Source organism: Elgaria multicarinata, chromosome 9 (assembly GCF_023053635.1).
Source record: "Elgaria multicarinata webbii isolate HBS135686 ecotype San Diego chromosome 9, rElgMul1.1.pri, whole genome shotgun sequence".
NCBI lineage: Eukaryota > Metazoa > Chordata > Lepidosauria > Squamata > Anguidae > Elgaria > Elgaria multicarinata.
Genome location: NC_086179.1, coordinates 67,207,661 through 67,230,490, shown reverse-complemented (window position 1 = coordinate 67,230,490; position 22,830 = coordinate 67,207,661). Strand labels below are relative to the sequence as shown.

At 40.5% G+C, this 22,830-nt stretch overlaps 1 protein-coding gene across 1 annotated transcript in view; it reads left to right on the top strand.

The window, feature by feature from the left end:
* Nucleotides 1–2,449: 2,449 nt before the first annotated feature.
* LOC134403678 (ankyrin repeat domain-containing protein 26-like) overlaps nucleotides 2,450–22,830 on the top strand; it is an 84,242-nt gene continuing 63,861 nt past the window's right edge. Inside the window, exons 1-13 of the mRNA XM_063134055.1 lie at nucleotides 2,450–2,682; nucleotides 4,583–4,697; nucleotides 5,346–5,519; nucleotides 6,786–6,892; nucleotides 10,429–10,566; nucleotides 10,950–11,098; nucleotides 13,269–13,319; nucleotides 17,587–17,620; nucleotides 17,703–17,772; nucleotides 18,197–18,257; nucleotides 18,655–19,631; nucleotides 20,590–20,743; nucleotides 21,781–21,848. Of these exons, the coding sequence (XP_062990125.1) occupies nucleotides 2,450–2,682; nucleotides 4,583–4,697; nucleotides 5,346–5,519; nucleotides 6,786–6,892; nucleotides 10,429–10,566; nucleotides 10,950–11,098; nucleotides 13,269–13,319; nucleotides 17,587–17,620; nucleotides 17,703–17,772; nucleotides 18,197–18,257; nucleotides 18,655–19,631; nucleotides 20,590–20,743; nucleotides 21,781–21,848 (2,331 nt within the window). The remainder of the gene's footprint in view (nucleotides 2,683–4,582; nucleotides 4,698–5,345; nucleotides 5,520–6,785; nucleotides 6,893–10,428; nucleotides 10,567–10,949; nucleotides 11,099–13,268; nucleotides 13,320–17,586; nucleotides 17,621–17,702; nucleotides 17,773–18,196; nucleotides 18,258–18,654; nucleotides 19,632–20,589; nucleotides 20,744–21,780; nucleotides 21,849–22,830) is intronic.

Genomic DNA, 22,830 nt, shown 5'->3' with positions numbered 1-22,830 from the left:
CTGAGGCCACAGCTAGACCTGAGGTTTATCCTGGGATCATCCAGGGTTCACCCCTGCCTGAGCACTGGATCCCCTGTGTGTCACCTAGATGAACAGGTTTGAACCCTGGACGATCCAGGGATAAGCCTTAGGTCTAGCTATGGCCTAAGATGCTGCTTTCAATTGATCATAGAGATTTCACTGGGATACAAGTATAGCTGCAATGTCTAATGTGTAGAGATCCAAGTTACTTGTTCCTTTTTTCCTCCCCACCCCCAACAATAATAAAGAAAAAAAATTCCACACATATCTCGATCAACGTATTCTGCTGCTTGCTAACCTTTGGAGCATCCTTCCACTATGCTGGCAAGTGGCCCAGAAACAGCAGCTGGTGGGCCTGATTGCAATCTGGAGTCCATACGTAGTAAAGCCTAAACTCTATGAGATGAACACATCAAATTGTATAGTACAAGCTACATGTAATAATACCCTTCAAGTAGCAAATCACACAACATGTAGAGAAAAATCCCCCGCTAGATGCAATTTTTGTCAATGTTCAATGCAGCACTCATCTGAATCCTATTTTCTGTACTATTAAAGATTATCCTCAGTCACAAAAATCTTTGGTTCAAAAACATTTTAAACCAATCTCATCATGCAGAGCAAACTTAGGGTAGAATTTTCAAATACACTCAGTGCCAGATTGTTTTACCAGTTTTAGGGAAAGAATTGGAACTAATACTGAGAACTTCCTTTCCTGAGCACTCTTTGAGCGTCATCACATGAGGAAAAATAACAATTGCTTACTTCTCTGCCCATGCATTTGTCCGTCATTACTTCCTCTTTTGAAAGATGAAGTAAACAACATGACCCATTCAGTGGGCCGTTTTGATCACGCTGCTTCTCCTGCATGCAGGAGGAGATAGTGGCAACTTCCATCTTTAAAAATAAGTCAGACTTATTGGGGTGGTTTTTTGCCACGTGAAGAAGGCTAGAAGGGTCGAGAGGCACGCGGGAAGCAGACGTCATGAGAGGGACTGGTGAAAATCCGTGAGTGCCCAGTAATGAGTGTGCAATAAAACACTCATCTGATGGAGCGCCATCTCTTCCAAATGGATCTGTGTTGCCTTTTTTAAAAATCAAACTTTACAGAATAAAACAATTCAGGGATGACTTTAACACTGACCAACTCTAGTCTTCATGTAGAGATAAAGGAGTGTCATCCTCCTATGCTTTTGAGCTCTGCCTGGAAGTACATGCTTCCATAAGTGTAAAATAAGAGGTTGACATCAACAAGGGGAAATAGACAAGGATCCCAGAATAGTGAGACAAGATCAATAATGCAGTGACATGCAGCAAGTGTAAGCAAGTATTACCAACAGCAGTTGGTTAGGACTTGTTGGTGGAGTGGCGTTTGCTGCAATTTGAAGATGCTACCAGACTAGCCTAGCAGTGGAGGTGGTGCTTGTGCATTGTGTGAATGAATGTCTGAAGGAAGTCCCATTGAGGTTTATCTTATGTAACCCCTATCTTCGGTATACAATGAGCTCCTCCTTGCTTGAACCTGGGCTAGATCCACACTGCTGCTTTATAGCAGTATTGAAGTGCTCTGATAACTGTTGGGGCACAGTACACATTCTATAAACTGCTATCATAGAGTTATTATTTCCTGCTTTTTATTCCACATTATCCAAAATGCTGCAACAAATGTCATTATGTGTCTTACAAGATATAAATGCGCAAGAGGCGTATAATATGTTCAGCGCTCTAGATTGCTCTTTTAGAGGTTTCACTGGTTGTGATTGAATCCCAGAATGGACTCACGGCTCCACCAAAATCCGAGCCACCAGCCTCCACTGATTGGGTTGTAGCTAAGGTTAGAGTAGACCCATTGAAAACAATAGGACTTCAAGCAATCTAACTTAAGTCCCATTAGTCAAGGGGTCTACTCTAAGGACTAACATTGGACTATAACCACTGCTGTTGCTGGAAATCACAAACGGCTGCTTCTTAAAACCCTTCGTTTCGAAGCGTACGAGAAGCGAGGGGGTGAAAAAGCGGTGAAGATCGCGCATGCGCCTTCAGAAGTGGCTTGAGTGCGCATGCGTAGCAGCCCCTCAGGGGGAGCCGTTGCCTTGGCTGCCGTGTTCTAGCGTAGACTCTCTTTCTCCCTCACGTTCTCCGCCTCCCCGCCCCGCCGCGCTTCCCTCTCTCTCCCCTCACCCCCGCCCCAGTTCTGACGAGACGAGTGGGAGCTGCCCGGTTCCTCCTCTTCTGACGGGACACTCCGTTTCAACGGCCTCCGCCGGGCCAGTATCTGGGCAGCGCTAGACCACCACCCCCCCTCTTCAGGCGCCAATGCTGTTCCCTGGCGAGACCATGGTGGGCACCGGAGTGACTTCGTGGCGGCGGCCGACGCCGTGACTCAAGCGCCTCCTCTCCTTCCCCGGCCTTTCTGAGGAGGAGGAGGATGAAGAAGATGAAGAAGATCTTGGGGCTGGGGAGGAAAAGGAAGGAGCAGCCGTCCCCGGCCCGGCTCGGGCCCTCCGCCTCCTTTGGCAGTGCCTGTGCGGCGAGCGGCGGCTATAAGGTGCGGAGCAAGGACCTGGGCAAGCTGCACCGGGCGGCGGCCGAAGGAGACGTGGGCGAACTCCGGCAGCTCCTGCAGAAGCACGACCTCAACGAGCAGGATAAATGCGACAGGTGGGCTCGAGTCCCTGTTGGTGTCCACACGAGCCGTGCCCTCCCGGCCCCTTCTCATTGGGCTGTGGCTTTGGAAATTTAGGCTGCCATCCTATAGTCGCTTCCCTGGGGCTAAGCCTCATTGAACGCAGTGGGACTTACGTCCGAAGAGACACGTATAGGATTGGGCTGTTAGGCTGCAATCACATCAATGGGCCGGAAACGTGGAATGGCGTTTCACACGAGCTCCATCATAAGTTGAAACAAAGTGTGTGTGTGAGAGAGAAGGCGAGGGCTGTAGGGTCACACTGGCCAGCCGCACTCCCTTGGTGTATGTATCACCCATGCATTCAACAACCATGCAAAGGGGCTGTAGGCACCTACTGAATGATGTACCCATGTCACGCGCCTTCTTTTCAGACAGGCTTTCCCTGGACTATAACTTATTTTGGTTTTATATGGTATTTTTTTAACTTTTAAGGTTTTAAATTTTGACTTTTTGTATGCTATGGTTTTAATTGTAAACTGCCCAGAGAGCCTTGGCTATTTGGGCAATATAAAAAATTAATAAATAAAATAAAACAAATGCGAGGGGAAATCCTGGTTTCCCGATGTAAGTGCATAGGCCACTTCACACAGCTACTGAATATGGGGTTGGGGGTGGTAGCTGATGCAACTAACCCCCTTACATGTGCTTTCAACATGAGAGGGGTTTGTGTGAACAGCTCTATTAACCATTAATGTGTGATTTAAGAGTAACTTCTCTATACTTATGCTACCTACCTACCTACCTACCTATTTGGCATCCCACCCTTTCTTCAAAAAGCTCAACACACGATTATCCAATTTTATCTCACAGCAGCCCTGTGAGGTAGGTTACTTAGTGAGCTTCGTGAATAAGCAAGAGAGTTGTGCCTGGGTCTCCTAGTCAAAGTTTGATAATAAACCCCACTATGCCACAGTTGTAAATATCAGCTGGATGTCTATCGATGGGGGGAGGTGGCACGATAGACATAAGCTGTTCCTTAGGCCACAGAAGTTCTCCAAGCCAGTATTGTGCATATTTCCCCCTTAAAGTGAAACCGGAGACCAAAACTAGCCTGCTTTATTTTATCATTTTCTCTCCCCAAGCTGAGGAGCTGACAGGCCAGATTCAGGAGAAGGGATGGGGAGAGCCTCCCAGAAACAGGGGTACTGAGAGAGAGAAGAACAGCCTTATCTCTTTCACTTCATGAGATCATAAGACTGGGCAAAACAGCTTCAATGTGAAAGCCTGTTTAATTAACTATGGAGCTGCCTGTTAAGCCAAATTACACAGGTCTACCAATAGTGTTTAGGAACTCTGAAGTTCACAATTTTTTCTCACTAACCAGCTCACTATAGGATACACTAAGATACTCTCTGCAGTGTTGGACTTTACTGAAACTTGACATTTTCCTTGCAAAACACTGTTTACTTTCCAAAGTGGGGAAAATTTGGTGGGACTTATTTCTAAGTAAACAAATAGACATAACATAGACATATACTTCTTTAGGGTTTTGTTGTGAGAACTGATTTTGGAATGTCTGTTTATTCTTTGGGGTTTCCTCCTGTGTTGTAAGAATCAAAGGAATGCAACTAAAGTCAAAAACTTTAAGTTATTACTGATTGCCAGAAATAGTCAATTTAGAGAGTCAATAGGGTGTAGTGAATGAAGGATTGGACATAAACTATGAACTCTCTGGGTGAGAGCAGGGGTTGGATTTGATGTCCTAAATGGCCTCTTCCAATTCTATGACATTACCTTTGGCCACCCTACTTGTATGTCATTGTGAGGATAAAATGGGACAAACCCAAGTTTAAGCCATTAAATGATGTGTAGGGAAAAACCAAATGTTTTTCTAAATTATGTATTGATTGAATATAATGGTATACCTTTCAGAACTGCTTTGCACCTAGCCTGTGCCAACGGATATACGGATATTGTTACTTTCTTGGTAGACAGCAAATGCCAAGTAAATATCTGTGATAATGACAAGAGATCTCCACTGATGAAGGTATGTATGAAACATTATACTGAAATTTTATAAATAGCATATCTACATGAAAATACCAATTGACTACAACGTCTGTATTAGTACCAACTATCAATATAATAAATTACTATTGTTGAATATAACTAAAGATTGCAAGAAAAAGGTCTTATATTGCAGGCTGGGGAATTATTTATGGTTGGAAGGCTGGATGGCCCCACAACCAGTCTTCCATTAATGGAACAAAGTTACAGGGTGGGATCACACCCCATGACATTATACAGTTCCTGGCTGAAGCGGCAGCTGGAGCACCTCCATACAGCAGTGCCTCAATCGGGGTGGCTTTGCCTGTCTTGCTGCTTCCCCCAATGTGGAGGAAATCGGGGTGGACAAAGGTAGTAGGGAGATGGATGCCCTCTGTTATTTCTGTCCAATGATTGGAATTTACAGAGGGAACCTGCCTCTCCAATAGCCTTTAGGGGATTGGGCTTCAGGGAGGAGCCTTGTCTAATGCACTGCAGTCAAGATGGGTTGAGCTGGCTGGCCAAGTTGACCCACAGGTTGGAGGTTCCCCGTTCCTATTATATTATGATGCATTTAATTTTGACAGCTTTAATTATTTGGATGCACTAACAATCTCTGGACCTAACTTACTCTTCTTAATTGTTACAGGCTGTGCAATGCCAGCAGGAATTCTGTGCAATTTACTTGCTTGAGCATGGAGCAGACCCTACTCTTGAGGACACAGACAATAACACTGCCCTCCACTTCGCTGCCTGTAATTCTAGCATTTCTATAGCAAAACATCTGCTTGAACATAAAGCTCATATTGAAGCACAGAATACGGTAAACTACAATAATTTCAATGTCTTAAAATAGGTCAAGATATTTTTGCTTCTGTATGCTCTTGAATGTTGAAATAAGTTTATGGAAGGGAAATAATACTCTATGCGCTGGCCAGATTTGCACATAAAGATAAGCCAAAAAATCTGTCTTAATAAACTACAGTGAACAAGCTGCATGCTGGTGCACACCAGTTATTGGCTCCTGCTTCACACCTCCCTTTGTGTGAGTGAAGAAACAAACCAGGTAGAAAGAGCTTTACTTGACATCTGAACTTGGAATTGTGGTGCACACAAAGAAGCTAGAATTTGTAAGTTTGTTGTTGGCTTAAAAATCCTGGCTTGTTTGGGCACATTAATCATAATCACGGGTTCATATGTCACATGAAACTATTCCTTCCTGGCTTGTTTATCTGCTTGCATGATGGGAGGAGTGAAGTGAGAGCGTACAGGCTGCATGCACAAACATGTTGCTCATTCTCTCAACAACCTTGTTGCCTGATCTGAGCAAAGCAATTCTCTCTTTGGTCCATACCTATTATGTTCTGCCACATTTTGCCTGCCATTATGCATTCTAGCCTGGGGTAACAGCCCTGTTGAGCCTCATAGTGCTTTCAATCAGCATCTCTCCTTGTTGCCCTTTCTCCCTGCTCTACCCTTATGAAAAAAAATATTATGCTAGCTAACATGTTTAAAAAGTTGATGTTTCTTCTGACCATATATTTGAGGCCCAGTATTGGGCAAAAGGCAGGATACTACTACTACTACTACTACTAATAATAATAATAGCTACATTGCTATGATATATATCGATATTTTATCTGTAATAAACTGTATGAGTATTAGGCAAGCTGTTGGTTTCTGTCCTAAAATAATTTGTGAGAAGTGGGCTTGGCATCAATCATACCACTGATTATTGATTTCTCGGTTGTAAGGTTCTCTATATTTTCTTTTGGTTTTGCAAAATTGAAGTGCATTTAATTACTTTGAAATACAGCTGGAATTCTATTGTTAGTATTTAAACAGCTTCCTTAAAGATCAATAATTTGATCTTTTTTATTAAGGAAAAATGGGATCTATTAGAGCTTATAACTGTTTCTTTTCTAGATATATCAAATTGATTGTTGAATTGTCCCTTGTTTTTCTTAGCGTCTTTCTGTAAATGAAGTGGCACATCAACAAAGCCTTGCATATTAAATCAGATTTTATTTTATTTGTGAAAAATATGTGTATGAAGTACATGTCTTCTAATTTATTTTTCTGCTTGTAGGATGGGAGTACACCGTTAATTGTTGCTGTTGCTGAAAATAATCGAGAAATGGTAGAGTTTCTTCTTAAAAAAGGAGCATCTGTACATGCCACAGATAAGTCAGGAAGGTATAGTCTGAATCATTTACCTGAGCTCTCTCTAAAGATAACAGAATTATTTCTAAAGTAATCGGTTGCAGTTCCATCCCCGATAAAAATGACAGGTGAATAGGCTGTGAGAATGTCTATTCCCTGGATGTAAGAGCTCCTTATCAACTGGTTGCAGTTATCCATCCTGTGTCTGTGATACTAAGAATGTGTCAGCAAGCTGTGGCACCAGCTTTGACAGTGCAATCCTATGCATGTCTACTCAGAAGCAAGTACTATTCGCTTGAGTGGGACTTACTTCCAAGTAAATGTGTATAAAATTGCAGCTTCATACCCTGTATATCTCTTTTTGCTCTGATAGAGATTAGTATGTGGAGTAACTGCTATGATCATATGGAGATACCTCTATTGTATCTGGGGATGCATTTGTGCAATTTATACTCATGGTGATCAAACTGCATGTAACCCTCATTTAATAGTATCTCATGTGTTGTGATACTAGTCAAGGGTTGACTCCAGTGTTACCGTATTTCTTCGATTCTAAGACGCACTTTTTTCCCCATGTAAACATCTCTAAAAACGGGGTGCGTCTTAGAATCGCAGGTGCGATTATTATTCTTAGAATCAAAGCTTTTTTTCTGTTGGTACTGAAATTAATGTGCGTCTTACAATCGATGGCGTCTTACAATCGAAGAAATACAGTAGTCCTAGTTAGAGTAAAGCTATTGAAATGAATGGGAGTTAATGATCCAGTATCAGAGGCAGTATGCCTGTGTACACCAGTTGCTGGGGAACATAAGCGAGAAGGTGCTGTTGCTGTCATATCCTGCTTGGGGGTTCCTGGTTGACAGATGGTAGGCTACAGTGTGAACAAAATGCTTAACTGTATGGACCCTTGGTCTAAACCATCAAGGCTCATCTTATGTTCTTATGACATGCTTGTCCATTTCAATGGGTCTACTGTAACTGGATTAATATTGAGATTAACCTGAAGTACTGACTTTGTGTTTTTACTTGCAATGTAGGCAAGATTCTCCTTTAAAAAATTACCTAAGGCACTTGCCAGTTTATATGTCCAAGTAAAATGTAGCTATGAAAAGAAACGTTCTTACATCTAAATTGTGTAGAAATGCACCACCCTGCTGCCAGGAGTAGCTTGCACTGATGTACCTACTGTGGCATCCTGTTTAAAGTGAATGGGGCAAGTCTGTATTACCTATCTTAGTCTTCTTATGAACATTTACCACAACATATCAGGCCCAGAGGTATGTGCTGGAGAGCTTGTTTATTAGTAGCCAAGATACCTAATGGTTGTCTATAAGGCAGGGACGAGAAACCTCAAACCTGCAGGGTTTCCCCATTTAGCATGTAAGCTTCTTCTACAGGTCCCAACCCTTCTCCTTCCTGTCCTGTGCAGGAAACCCTGCTTCTTATCTTTCATATATCATCAGGAACAACAGAACAGATTCCTCTTAGTGTGCCACTAGTTGTCCCAATTCGATGGGCTAGTGGCGCACTAAGTGCTTTGCCTCGCCTGCATTTTCTGCAGTGGGAAGTCACGGGGTAAGTGAAACCAGGTCTCCAACTGAGGTGCCACCTGGAGGAGTGCTTCTCCAGCTGGAGCCATGGTGCTCATTGGCTTTCCCTGGCCAGGTTCTTGATGAGTCACTTTGAGACTGATTTTTGAGGTGGAAGCAATGCACAAATTTTGAGGTGGAAGCAATGCATCATCATCATCAACATCATCAACATCACAACAACAGCCAGTGCCACAGTTGGGGTGGCTGTGCTGCGTGCAGGCTTTCCGTAACTGAAGTGTTGACTGGAGGAACTCCAACCAACACTTCGGCTTGGGACCAGGACATCATGGGTGTGGCCTTTGCCTTGCAGAGGGCTTGGGTTTCCCCCCACTCATGATTTAAGACTTAGATTTCTTTCTGTTCTGTTGAATTATTATAAAATTGTTAAGCTACTGTGACTCAGAAGTGCAGTTACATAGTAGTTTGTTAGAATTGGGAGTTAGATTTAAGTTTTTATTAAAAGCAGTCTTCTGTGAGCTTCTCCCTTTTGCCTTTTTTGTTATTGCCGTCCTTAACTTAAGTGATTCATCTAGTAAGTTAGAGATGGAAGTGCTACCTAGTCTAAACTTCTGTAATAGCAGGTTCCCACAGATAATTGAACTCAGATGTAGATGTTCATACAGCTGAAAAAGTTTATTAAAAGGTATTGATCTTCCAATTCAGAGTGGCTCAGTTCAGATGACACATTAGTCAACGGTGGACTGTTTAATCAACCATTGCTTAAATAATCCACCATTGACTAACATGTTGTCTGTTGGGCAAAAACCACTCCACGGTTGGTTATTTTGAAAAAATAACCAACGGAGATAACCAATGGTTTGCAGAGCTGTTTTGATGCACAACCGTTGCTTATCGTGTCGTGTGGTGGGCTCCGTTGATTATTTCCCCTGCCGACAGAGTCGCAAGGCAAGAGCAGCAGAACCCCCTGCAGCCATAGCCCAGTGGGGCTCTATCAACAGGGAGAAATAATCCCGTGCCAGCAAACGCTTGGGGAGCTGTCGATCATGCCGTCTCTTGGTGGGGCACCATGACCGTCAGCTCCCCAAGCGCTTCCTGGCATGGGCACATGCTGTCCCTTGGTGGGCCACCACTGATCGTGGCGTCCCATGTGTTCCCAGGGACATGCTCGAGATAGAAGGAGCCCCTTCCTTCCCCTTGAGCCGATCCCCAATTGGATTGCAGGGTTGGGGGCCAAGGATGTCTCCAGCAGCTGGATATGCAATGTCCAACCATGGGAGAAATCCATCTTCTGATATCCAGGGGGGTGGGGGGGGCACAAGGATCCGTCCTTCAACTGTGACAAAGAGGATGAATCCTTCCTCATCCTGTGCCCATTTGGCAGAAGAGAAGGGTAATCGGGCACCCAAGGATCTCTCCTGCCACCACAAAGAGATGCTTCGATGTCCGATTCCCCTTCTCTTCTGCCAAATGGGCGCAGGATGCAGAAGGATCCGTCCGCCTTGTCACAGCTGAAGGACGGATCCTTGTGCACCCCTCTGTAGCCATCATTTCCATAACAACGGGGCAATGGGGTGTGTGTCCCTGATGCTATGGAGACAAGGGCAAAGGATGCATTGACGCCTAGAGAACTGCTCCACTGAGAGGGCATCAGTTGTCTTGGCGCTGCCTCTTCCGTCCCCATTTAGTTTCAGTCCCAAGAGTGGGGAGAGCTGTGACTTGATTTATACAAGTTTTGTTCTGTCTTGTTACTCCTAGTCCCATTTTTTACTTCTTAAATTTAAAGTATTGCAAATGGGTGGTTTTGTAAGAAATGGAAACTCATAAAACCAGTTCTTAAAGCAAAGCTAACAATCAGGTTTTGATAAATATATTAGAATATTATGAAAGGATATTCTGTTCCATTTTTTGCAACAAAGAATTATGTAATTAAACTCCAATATATGAAAACCGCAGTGATGAAAGATCAAGTTAAATGAACAGGTTAACTGCAGTCATTCCTGTTTCGTTTTGTTTCAGAACTCCACTGTTGGTTGCAGCCTGTAATAAAAGACGTGATATAACAAATGTTCTCCTCCTACATGGATCAGATGTTCTCCATAAAGATGAAAGTGGATGGTCAGCCAAGGATTATGCTATGATTAGTGATGATCCTATGTAAGTTTTTCTTTCTAAAGCTTCCCAAATTGTATTAGTAAGATTATCCATTAATCGAAGAGCTGGGAACTGTGCAACGTATTCTCAACATTGTTTTTTTGCCTGCCCCAAGCCAAGAAACCAATAGTTTGAGTTTCATTAGTCATGGCTAGATTTTGTTTTGTTTTGTTGTTTTAAAAAGTGGTTGGGTTGGCAAGTGAGAGTTGATTTGTAGGAAGCCCCCCCCCCTAAAAAAAACCCTGTAAAAAGTTAGGACATCTCTCCTAGAACTGGGTTTAACTTGTTCTTCTGGTTTGGGGTGTATTTTTATTATCTTTAAAGAGTGCTATATATTTAAAAATCTGAAATTGTCTCAGTGTTAAAGTATTGTTTTTCCCCATTAGCCTTATTCAATATATTGCTGAATATTCCAAAATGAAAAATAGAGAAGAGGATTCGACTGATGATCAAAAAGTCCTGTCTGTATTGAGCAGTCCAGAAAAAGCTGGAATTACTGGTATTATGTTTGGTGCACCTGCCACAAATAAAGAAGGTATGATTTTATATAGTAAGAACATAAGGAATGCCCTAGTCTGGATTAGGTCGAAGACCTAACTATTCCAGCATCCTGTTTCTCACAGTGGCCAGAGAGATGTTTATGGAAAGCCCACCCTTGAGACATGAGGGCAATAGACTCTCCTGCTGTTGTTCCCAGCAACTGATATTCAGTGGAATAGTGTCACTGAAACTGGAGGTTTCATATAGCTGTTATGACAAGATTTAGTACTGATGCAAGTGCTATGCAGTGGTTTGCCTGCAGCACGAGTAGGGCAAAAGTGGGGAGGAGATTTGAGTATTCATACAATCACATTCAGAATATCTCCGCACTCCCAGCTTCATGTGGTATGTTCAAAGTTCTGAGAAGGGTTTTGTAAGCGTGTTTAGATAAACCTGTTTACAAAGCCCTGGAGTCACTCTACAATGAGAGATGGCAATTAAACTTGAAGGTCTGGTGGCATATTGATCTTGGTGACAGCTTTTGGTGTTGAGCAAAAGCCCTTGTTTCTTGGCAGTATTTGCAAGTGTCTGAGAAGATAAAGAGTAGTGCTCAAAGAAAGTAACTTCAGGCTGGAGGAGTCTAGGTTGGATCTTTCTTTCATCAAAATTTTCATTGGATATTGTTTTCTGCTCATCTCAGTTCTGCTTGGACTGAGATTTGGTGTTTTTCACCTGGTATCATTGTGGTTCCTTTCTTATGAAGTGTGATAGTATGTATATCCTTTTTGGGGGGTTTAACCTTTCTCCCATACATTTACCATTCAAAGGAGTGAACAGGATTGTTACTGTCTATCAAAATGAATAAAAGTTGCTCTCTTCTTGACTGGGACTTATTAATTGCTTTGGGGAAAGTCTGCAGCATGTCAGAATTTATTATAACACTAGAAGTGCCAAGGAAGTAATCTAGGCTTGTTCTCTTTTCCACTCTGAGGGTGCAGTCCTTACACCCACATAAGTGGCTTACTTCTGAGTAGATATAGAATCATAGAATAGTAGAGTGGGAAGGCCCCTATAAGGCCCCTATAAAACTTTACTGTAAGGCAGGAATATCTTACTTTACTTAGCATATGTCTGAACCACGCTTAAGCCAATGTTCAGCAAACATACAAAACGACCAGGTTCGCACATAACTTCAAATCATGGATTATTTCATCCATGAATTGGCAGGGCTGAGGTGGGCGTGAGCAAGTGCACTGTCCAGGTTAACTGGGTTATCTGGCATTACATGCAAACCTGGTCATTATGTAAAAAAGATAAGTACAATAAAACAGTGTCCTTCATAACAATTGCAGGCTAAGACAGCAAAACACTAAAAACTACAAGCAAAGTGAGACAACATCCCAGGGCAAATAAAAAAAAGTCCTAACCTGGCATCAAAAGCAGTAATGTTGATGCTAGTCATACTTCGTTTGGAAAGGTATTTCAGAGTCAGGGCACTACTACAAGAAAATGCCCTCTTAGTAATCTTAAAGCATGACCAGGCTGGTATATAGGGAGATGCTTGTTCAGGCATTTGGGTACTTGACCCCCAAGCCTTTTACGGCTTTAAAGATGTAGAAGCACATTGAATTGGTCTCAGAAGCAAATAAGCAGCCAATGTAGCTCTTTCAAAATTGGAGTAACGTTCCTCCACTTGGCTGAACCAGTTAAATTTTTGTTAGCCAAGTTCTGCAGTAATTGAAGCTTTTGGGTCCTCTTCAAATGTGACATGTAGAATACATTATAGTAATCCAACACAGTTACAGTAATATCAACATATATTACAAGCAAAATGGTGCATTGCTCTTATATTTAGAAGTGATAGCTCTAGATAATTCACGGGAAAGTTACATCCTACATGGAATGGCCATAGCCAATCTACCTGGAGGAAAATTCTTCCATTTTTATAAATATGGTGATCAGTAATAATAAGTCTCTCCAAACTCATTTTTATGTGTACCTGTGGGAGGCTTTAATATTCCAAGAGGAGGAAGAAAATTCCAATATCTTAGTGTGGAAGTCAGCTGGATGACTTGCCTTTCTTGAACTTGTGTTTTGCTTTTCAGTATGATATCTACATTGATTAAATTGTTACTTGCTCTCATGTGACTTTGCGTTCCTATGTATGTAATAATTTTATGAATTCACTATTTGTGTCTGTTCCTTCCATGCCTTGTCCTGAATAGATAGAGAAATGCAGCAGTCGCTCAACCAGACAGCAGGAGATTCAGGGAAAGGTATAATTGTCTCCAAGGGTCAAATCTGTAATCCTTTGTTTAGATGTTTCTGTTTTAATTCAGACATCCTACTTTAGTTTATGCTTACTGCTTTTAGAACTGTCCATAGTTTAGTTGTAACCCTGAAAGGCAATCTGTAGTAAGCTGATATGGGAATTAGGCCCAAACGTGATGATTGTGGGGGAGGTCACAATTGAGACTGCTGCATGCAGGGACAGCATTAACCTTTCCCCCATTGCTCTACTCCTGATAAAACTTTATCCCCCACCCTGGTTCCTATTCCTCCTTAGGAGAGAAACTGGTACTGGCACCAATTTTTGTTGGGACCACGGCATGGGAGAAAACATTCTCTCTCATACACAGTCTCACACATACACATGTGCGCCATAGTACTAGTCCTGATTGGACTCCTCCATAGCTGCAATTTCTTTTAATTATGGATAAGTGAAATGCCAGCATTTCACCTATTATATTTTTTATCCCTTGGTGTCTTAGTCTTCACCAAAGTTGGTTAATTAGATGGATAATTCTGTATTACATGGATCTAACCTGAGACAAAGGCTCCAGATCCCACCCAGGCCCATCTGTAACTAGTTAGTCCAGCCATTAAGGCTCCCCCCCCCCATTTCCAGAGAGCCTAGTTCCTTTGAGCCTTAAAGTGCATGATGTAGCTGAATAGTCAGTCACCTGCACCTTTTCTAGTTGGCATCTGGGGGCCTGGGAAGTTCAATCTCCCATCTGAGGCATCAGTTGCAGGTGTGTTGGGAAGCCCTTCCACAGGTAGATGTGCCTGGTGTATTGTCTGGGGTCTCATTGGAATCAGGCCCCCTCCCATCTGCCCTATGGAGTCCAACTCTGCACCAGCTGGCTCCTTGTCCAAGGAGAAGTCATCCTGGGTTGGACTTAGGCTGGGCATGACACTAACACACCCATAGTGGTATCACCTTGCACAATAGGAAATATACAAGGGAAACCATGTTTATTTGGACTAGGGAGAGATAAGAATTTCAGAAAGAAAAGGTGCTTCCAAAGGGCTTCTATGACTACTAATCAAAAAGTATTGTGCGGTTATTCCGTCTCGTCCTCTTTAAAAAAAAATCTTGGTAACAAGGTTGACAGAAGTAATGCTGGGGAAACTTGGGAGGGATAAGAGTGGAAGATGCCATTGTCTGGACCTCCCACAAAAATCTGTGCTAAGGGCAGGACAACTGCAGGATAAAAGCTTTGTCTGGAGGTATTCTAATTCCTCATTTGATCCTAACATCCTTGCTGTGAATTTTGGTACAAGCCCTTTAATTTCTCACATTTTCACAATTTTATCAGTGTATGTGAGAGAGAGACAGAGGGAGAGGGAGGTTATAACCAAGTCTACAACTGAAGAGTCTTCTAATCTACCCACTGATCAAGAGAAATAAAACTATACTGTCCGGAGTGAGCATCTAAGCATCTTCTAATTCATTTTGAGGGTGCTTAGAATCTCCTCTGGAAAGTGTAGTGTTGTTCTTTAATCTTCCTGACTTTTCCAGGAAGGGGGGGCACTATTTCCAGAATTCCTGTGGACCAGGGTTCAAACATACTTAGAAGTTTCCAGTGCAGAGAGCAGGAAATTGACTAAGAGCACTCAACTTTTGCAAGCCTTCTTTGATGCCATTTCCCTCCACCCCCGGTAACGAGTAATGTTGGGGTGGATGTGGGAGTGGCAGACAAGAGGGCTGGCACTGCAGGAGAAGCACTTCCCCAGGTTGGAACTTTCCGAGCTTTGGAAAATTCTCAAACCCTGAACATTTTCTGAGAATTCTCCAAAAAGTCTTGAAGCTCTAGCCATTTCAAATTGTGATAGTGTGAGTGCTCAAAACTGCACCCATCACAAGAAATTCAGCATGGTTCCTGAGACAGCTTGCAACAATTAAAAAGGATATACATGGTAAAATCATGGCAGAAAGACATAATTAATTACGGAGAGCTAAAAGAAACTAACAATAACAAAAACACATTAGCAGGATAATATTTTTTTCCAATTAATACTTTTATTTATTTTCTAAAAAACAGACACGTAAGGAAGGTACAAAAAAGAAACACTACAAACTACTACACCACACATACATCTAGTAAAATAAACACAATACATAAGGCTATATTTCATTTAAAGCGATCTTCATGTCAGACGGCAAACACCCGTTGTTTCGATATTACCAGGTACGAATTTCATAACAACAAGCTAATGTATATATATCAAAGGCAAAGGTACAGATTATATATAAAACCCACAAACAAATAAATCATCCTTTTGCTGTTCTTGTATATACTCAATAAAAAGTTTCCAGTCCAATATAAGGTTATTGTTCTTTCATGTACTAGCGCTGTTAATTTTGCCATCTCCGCCAATTCCATTACCTTGAGGAGCCATTCTTCCATTGTTGGTACTTGTGTTTTTTTCCAATATTGCACTGTCTTGCCGCTGTCACCAAATAACAATATCTTTTCTTTAAATTGATCATCCCCGAGTCCAAGCAAAAACAATTCTGGTTTCATTTCTATGTTTATCTTTAAACATTTTTGCATTAATACATGTATTTTAACCCAGTATGCTTTTGCTCTTTTACAAGATCACCACCTATGATAAAGGTTCCTTCTTGTTCTTCACATTTCCAACAGTCCCCCAAACAACCACTATATAGTTTCGCTAACTTTGATGGAGACATAGACCGTCTATACGTCATCTTATAAAAAATTTCCTTTAGTCTGGTACTTAATGTGTACTTTAAACCTTTTGTCCACATATTTTTCCATAATTCAATTGGAATCTTATGCCCCACATTGTTTTCCCATCTCACCATACAGTCCTTCATTTGTTCTTTCTCCCTGTCCAGCTGTAAGAACAGTTTATATACTTTACCAATAAGATGTTCATCATTAGTACATAATACTTCTTCAAACAAAATGATTTTGACCCCTCAAATCCCCCCTCTTTTAAATCTCTCTTAAACTTCTCCTGGAAGCAGGATAATTAAAGCAAGACCACACCTCTGACTTGCCTGTATCAGATTTCAGTTTATTTGCCCACATCCTTTCCATAACTGTCTTCAGACATTGGTTCAGGATCTCCAATATCTTCCTGACATCCGGTGAAAAGGAAAAATAGAACTGTGGGTCATCTGTATATTGATGGCGTCCAGTCTCAAATCCACAGATGCCTTTTTCCACCGGTTTTACGTAGTTATTAAACACCACGAAGTGGACACAGAGGGCCCCCATAGGCCAATGACCAAGGGGCCAAACAGGAGTCACTCAATGTATTACTACTGGGCAACAAGCAAACAGGACATGCAGAAGTAAACCCTACTGCCAGCTTGGCAAAGACTTGAAAACCTCTCTCCTCTTCTCATTCCATGTGATCCTCTGTTCAGAGGAAAGGGGCATGTATATTTTTGCTTTGTTCTGGACACGCTTGTCTTTTATGGTCATGCCTGTTGATATTGTACTTCTCACCTTGTAGATACCAGGAACCACACTTTTAAAATCACACCCTTTGCTGTGATTAAAAAACAAAAAAGCTTTGTAGGATTACATACACATCTGTTAAAGTCTGAGTACAGGGATAAGGAGAACTAAGCTAGGGGCTGGGTACAATTTTTTTGTACCAGGCCCACATAATCTTTTTGGTTTTCCTGTGAAAGCATTCCAACTTGTTAATATAGAAGTGCTCTGATCATACGCTTGGGTAGCTGCTTACTGTGAAGATTGCGCAAAAATTCTCCATGGTGGCTCTCACATAGCTGTGAATGCAAAGCTTGTATTTCAGTCTTAAAGACTGAATATTTCTACATAGAAATATGTATGTAGAACTTGACATTGATGTAACGGAAAAATCTTGAATGGCAGTTTCATGTTTACATAGGAGCTTCTACTCAGGTATAGCTGTGAGTACTATTGACTATAGATTTCTATGCCAATTTCTAAATGGTGGTACATTCACACCATTCCCAATACCATAAGCAGTAATATGCTTTACAATGTGTGCAAAAACCTGCTTTCTTTTCAGTGCTTGCTAAATTTTATTTAGTTTCTAAATGTGACCAAAAGTGCATGAGGCAGTTGTTTTAATTTGTTTTAGAAAGTTTGACTTCATATTTTTAGACTTTTTATAAAATAATGCTTCAGCCTTAATTGTCCTGTAGTTTAAAAACCTTTAAACATAGAAATTCCTTATAAAAACTGCTTATTAGTATCTTTATTGATTTTTTAAAAACTGTGTTTTTTTAAACAGTTATTGATGACCATTCTTCTGGAGATTCAGTAAAGTAAGACTCTAAATTTATTTTTAATTCAATAAGTTCCATTAAATGGAATGAGGTTTTATTTTTATTTTTTATGTTTTTTAAGAGATTCTGGAAAAACAGATGATGACAGCTGGCTTTCTTCGGAAGAGGAAGAATTAGACTTCAGTCCTAAGGTAAAGTTTTGAGCTCTGTAGATACTGTTGAACTTGCAAGGGTGAGGAGACAGTTATGATGGTAGACGCTGGAGGCAGATGGATCCAGACGATTCCTGATCATCCAAGTGGAGTTTCCTGTTGACAGGGCTGGTGCTAATGTCAAATCGCTAGAGAATTTCTGAAATATGGGAATGCCCCCAAATGGTTGATAAAATTGCCCTGATCTGTTTAGATTGGCTCCTTAGTTTTCCAAGGAGCTAGGGGCAATGAAATGGATGGATAAAGGCTATAGCTCAGATAGAAAGAAAACTCAGAGCTTACATCACTGAAAGCAAACTAGAGCGCACTTTAGACTAAGCACTTTGAAGGAAGAGCAGGATAAAAATGTAATGTGTACGTTGTTGATAGAGCTAAATCTTAATGCTTAAACGTTTATTTCCAGAAACCACAAAAACCAAGTTTGGCTCAGCTAATGAATGTTTCTCAGCAATTGAAGAAAAACAGTAAGTTTCTTGAAAACAGGTTTAGTATTATATTGCTTGCTGATGTAAAATGTGAATTTTAATTATTATTTTCTTCTGTGTTTAATGTTTTGTGTATGTTTTGTATTTTGATGTAGTAGATGAGAAAAGTAGCATTGCAAGAAAAGAACCTATAGACAGTTCACAGCAAAATAAATCAAATTTTGAAGCTGAGGACCTCAATCAGTCCCTTCCTAAGCCTTTGTTCCAAGTTAAATCCTTCCCTCATCCCGTCCATTCCTCACCTGGCTCCTTTTCCAAACATTCCCTGATGACTTCTGACTTGGGCTTTAAGCAGGTAATAATCTTTAATACAACATTTCAATCAGTTATTTGTTTTATCATGTGTATCTTTATACCCACATATGGTTTTGTGAAGACAATGACAGTGAAAATAATAAATCATCGAAAGAAAAAGTTAAACCAGGACTTCAAAGAAACGTTAATTCAAATAAGCAGGAATTGAATGATCCAAAAGATTCTTCTGCAAGCAATGAGGAGGAGGAATTTGATGAAGAGGAAGATGAGGAGGAGGAGGTGGAAGAAGAGGAAGAAGAAGAAGAGGAGGAGGAGGCGGAAGAAGAAGAAGATGAAGAAGAAGAGGGAGAGGAGGAAATGGAAGATGATTTCAGTGAAGAAAAGGAGGATGAAAACATAGAAGTAGAAAGTCAGGACAAGATAGAAAATGAGGAAGAGGAATATTTTAAAAAATCAGAAGGGACAGAAGCTTTTGCCAATAATGAATGTGAGGGGAAAGGAAATAATAGTAATAATAAAATATATGATGCACATAATGAAGAAATGCAAGAATCTGGTGATATTCCTGTGTCTTTTATTGCTGGGCATTATGAATGTGCAGATGAAAATACAGCTAATAGCAGGTTAAATAATGAACTACCCAATAATTCATTTGAAAAGGAAAATAGTTATAAATATGAAGATCAGTTTCAGAATCCAGATGAATTCCAGGGCAGTGAGACAAATAACGAAATTGTATATGAGAACCAAAAAGGATTTCACAAAAATGTTATTTCTTCATTGGAGACTTCTGAAGCAACAACATTAGCAGGAGCTGCATTTTCATCTCTCCTAAGTAGCAACCATAACAAGGGTATGAATTCAAATCTGGGTGATTCCATTGAAAAGGATGATGATGCTGGGTCAGAGTCAGAACTTGAAAAACGCAACACTAAAGAACAGAATTCTAAGAATCCTGAAGTTGTGGATTATCAAAATATTAAAGAGAAACAACGCCTGGAGTCAAAAGAACCAGAAGAAGCAATATATGAAACACAAGTTTACCAAAATGAGAATAGTGAGGAAGAAAATGTGAAAACTTTTCAACCTGATATCAAAGTAAGTGAATCTAATGTGATGGGAAAATAAATTCAGTAAAGCAAAATAAAAGTTAAGGGTGGACTTCAGCTAAATAATTAAAATAATTTTAAAATCCATGAACGTTACAGTTATATCTTAGTTACATAATTATGTATTATTACAGGTTGCATTACTATAATTCATTATACATGATGCTATACTTAAAAACTGTTCAGAAACTTTAGTTGGTTCAGAAGAGAGCAGCAAAACTGGTAACTGATAAGGTGATTAAATTTTGTCAGTGCTTTAAAAAATCTGCATTGTCTATAAGCTTGTTTCAAGGCATAATTCAAGGGGCTGGTTTGGGACTGGAATTCTTTCTATAATATTTTATTTGTGTAAGCAGTTCTGAGCCTTTTTGGCTGAAGGGGCAGGGAGAATAAAAATCCTTTAAATAAATAATAAACAACTACTTGAAGGTTCACCTCTTCCTTTTGAGCATACCCAGTCTTTAAGATTTGCTTCTAAAGTCATTCTCAGGGTGGCTTTACCATTTTGATAGTTGTGGATGATAATCTTTGCCTTTTAATCGTGAACCACTTTGAAAACTCAGTAGTGGAAAAGGGCATATTAACAACAACAACAACTTATTGTTGGTTAATAAAATAATGGAAGTAATCAGAACTGTAGAAATTATTCATAATCCACAATGGACATTTGCTGTTAAAAGGACATTTATTCTATACTGCACTGACAGTAGAAAGGCATTCTTAGTTTCACCTGTGAAAATGTAGTTAATAGCACAGTCCTATATACTTTCAATAGGGTTAGCTTCAAGGGAAGTAGGTATAAGATTGCAGCCGTAATCCTACAAAATTTATCTGAAGGTAGATGATCCTTCTTATTTTAAAAAAATAATCAGGAGGTTACATTAAACAATTACCATATAAAGAATTAATGTAGATCCTTATGTTAGGAAGTATCTTCAGAAGACGAGGAGGAGGAGGAGGAGGAAGAAGAGGAAGAGGAAGATGAGGAAGAAGATGGCGAAAAGGAAAATCAAAACATTTCAATTGCTGTGGACAAACGTTTGATTTGCAATGGGAACTCTCATAATCAGAATCCCTCACAAGGCGGCATTGTTGGAAAGGGTACAAGTGTCTACTTTACTAAATCCATAGTACAAATTAGATAATTTGAAATTATTGTCTGCTTGCTTTCTCCCTTCTTTAGCTCATGTATTTGTAACATTGAATTGCAGTAATTTTGTAGTTGCAAGTATCAGAAAGTCAAGAGACAATCTTTTGTGTTTGTGGGTCAATGCTATTCTAACATAGGGATGTCCATTGCTGGGAAATCTGACCCTTTTGGGGCTTACTGGACATCTGTGGTGCCCCCAGCTAGGCTTGCTTATGCGAGCCAAGCTGTATGGTTTTCCTGAAGTCCAGGGAGTTTTAATGCATTTTTTCTCTTGACTGTAAAATGCATAAATGGAGATTTGTGCGAATTGCGCAAATTTACATAATTTGTGCAAATTTCAATTGTAATTTTCACAATTTTTCATTATTTTTGAAAAATTTTTCATTATTACTGTAATTGTATTACTGTAATTGTACAAATTTGTGCAATCTTCACCCAAAATCTACACAAATTATTTGAATTTGTGCAATTTGCAGTTGAAATTTGTACAAATGTACTATTAGGCAAAAAATAAGATTTTACAGACATTTTGGCAGCTGGCCCGACTCATTGCATGCTGAGTTGGACCAGCTGGCAGAAGATGGAACAGACAAAAGCTTGTTGAGTTCTACCCCCCAATCAGATACCTCCAACTCTTACAGAGCAATCCCTTGCATGTTTTCTCAGAAGTTCCACTATGTTCACTGGGCTTTCTACAGTGTGTTTAGGATTACAATCTTAATGTATCATACTTTATGAAAAGCCTATTGATAATTTGGTAATTGCTGTAAAGTGTGCTCAGAGCTGCAAGGGGGACATTTTGAGGAACGCCAAAATAGCAGAGGTATGCAAACAACCATGGGGGATGGAATGACACAGCAGCCTCTAAATAGCTGTTTTCAAAGCTCACCTATGGCATTTTTTGCAATGAAACTATCATCTGGCAGTTTTTCAAAAATCAACATTGAATATTTTGTAAAGAAAATTTAGTTGGTCTTTTATTTTGTAGCTGCATCAACATTAGGAATGGATGAACAAGAGGAGCAGAAGGGTACAGAATCTCCTTGGGATTCAGAGGTAGATTACTTTACGATAACTACACATAGTAGCTTAAAAAAAACCTTTTACTTTAAGACTTATTTATTTATTCATTCATTTATTTACATTATCACCAGCTGGGTATGAAGATTTGGCTGTCTTTTAAGATTTGGCTGTCTCCTGTCTTCAGAAGACATACTTCTTCCACTTCAAGATACAATTCGTTAGAGTTGTTAATCCAGATTTAATTGTTGTTAGGTCCTGTAAAATTACCAAAATACCTAACTTAAAATTCAACGTAGTGGGTTGGGTCCAGAGTTAGTAGTAGTAGAATAGATCCGTGGAGATCACTGGGATTTCTACACTTTCCCTTTATTGCTTATTACATTTAATAGGGAGAGGATGTTCAGCTGGGTCCAGGAAGTTGTAAATTCCTCCCTAAGAGATGAGGTAGCAATCACCTTTTAAAAGGAGGTGATAATTAGGCCACTCCTGAAAAAGGGCTTGGAAGATGGTGGCAGTTGTGCTCCTAGTTGGATGGCCAATTCTTGAAGTTGGTATTGGTGGATTGTTGCTCTGCCTCCTGGCAGGTATAAGGTTCCACAGGGCTCTATTTTAGTTCCATGTTGTTCATAATCTACATGAAACTGCTGAGGGACGTTATCCAGAAATGTGGACTGAGGTGTCACTGACATGCAGATGACGACTAGCTCCGTCTCTCCTTTTCATCACATCCATGGATGGGGCAATGGGTGTTCTGAATCTGCGCCTGGGTGCAGTAATGGATTGGATGAAGGGCAATAAACTGAGACTCGATCCAGTTTTTCCAGAATCCCGGAAATCTCAGTTTGAAATTGCACGAAGAGCTTTCATGGATAGAGGATATCTCCTTCAGAAAGTCACTCTCTGCATATAGAGGGTGACGGAAATGAGAGTGGTGGGGCAGGTACATTCCTCCTGCTTGCATGTTGACTGATCACTTGATTAGAACACCTGTAAAGGGCTAAAGTCTTAAGTATCT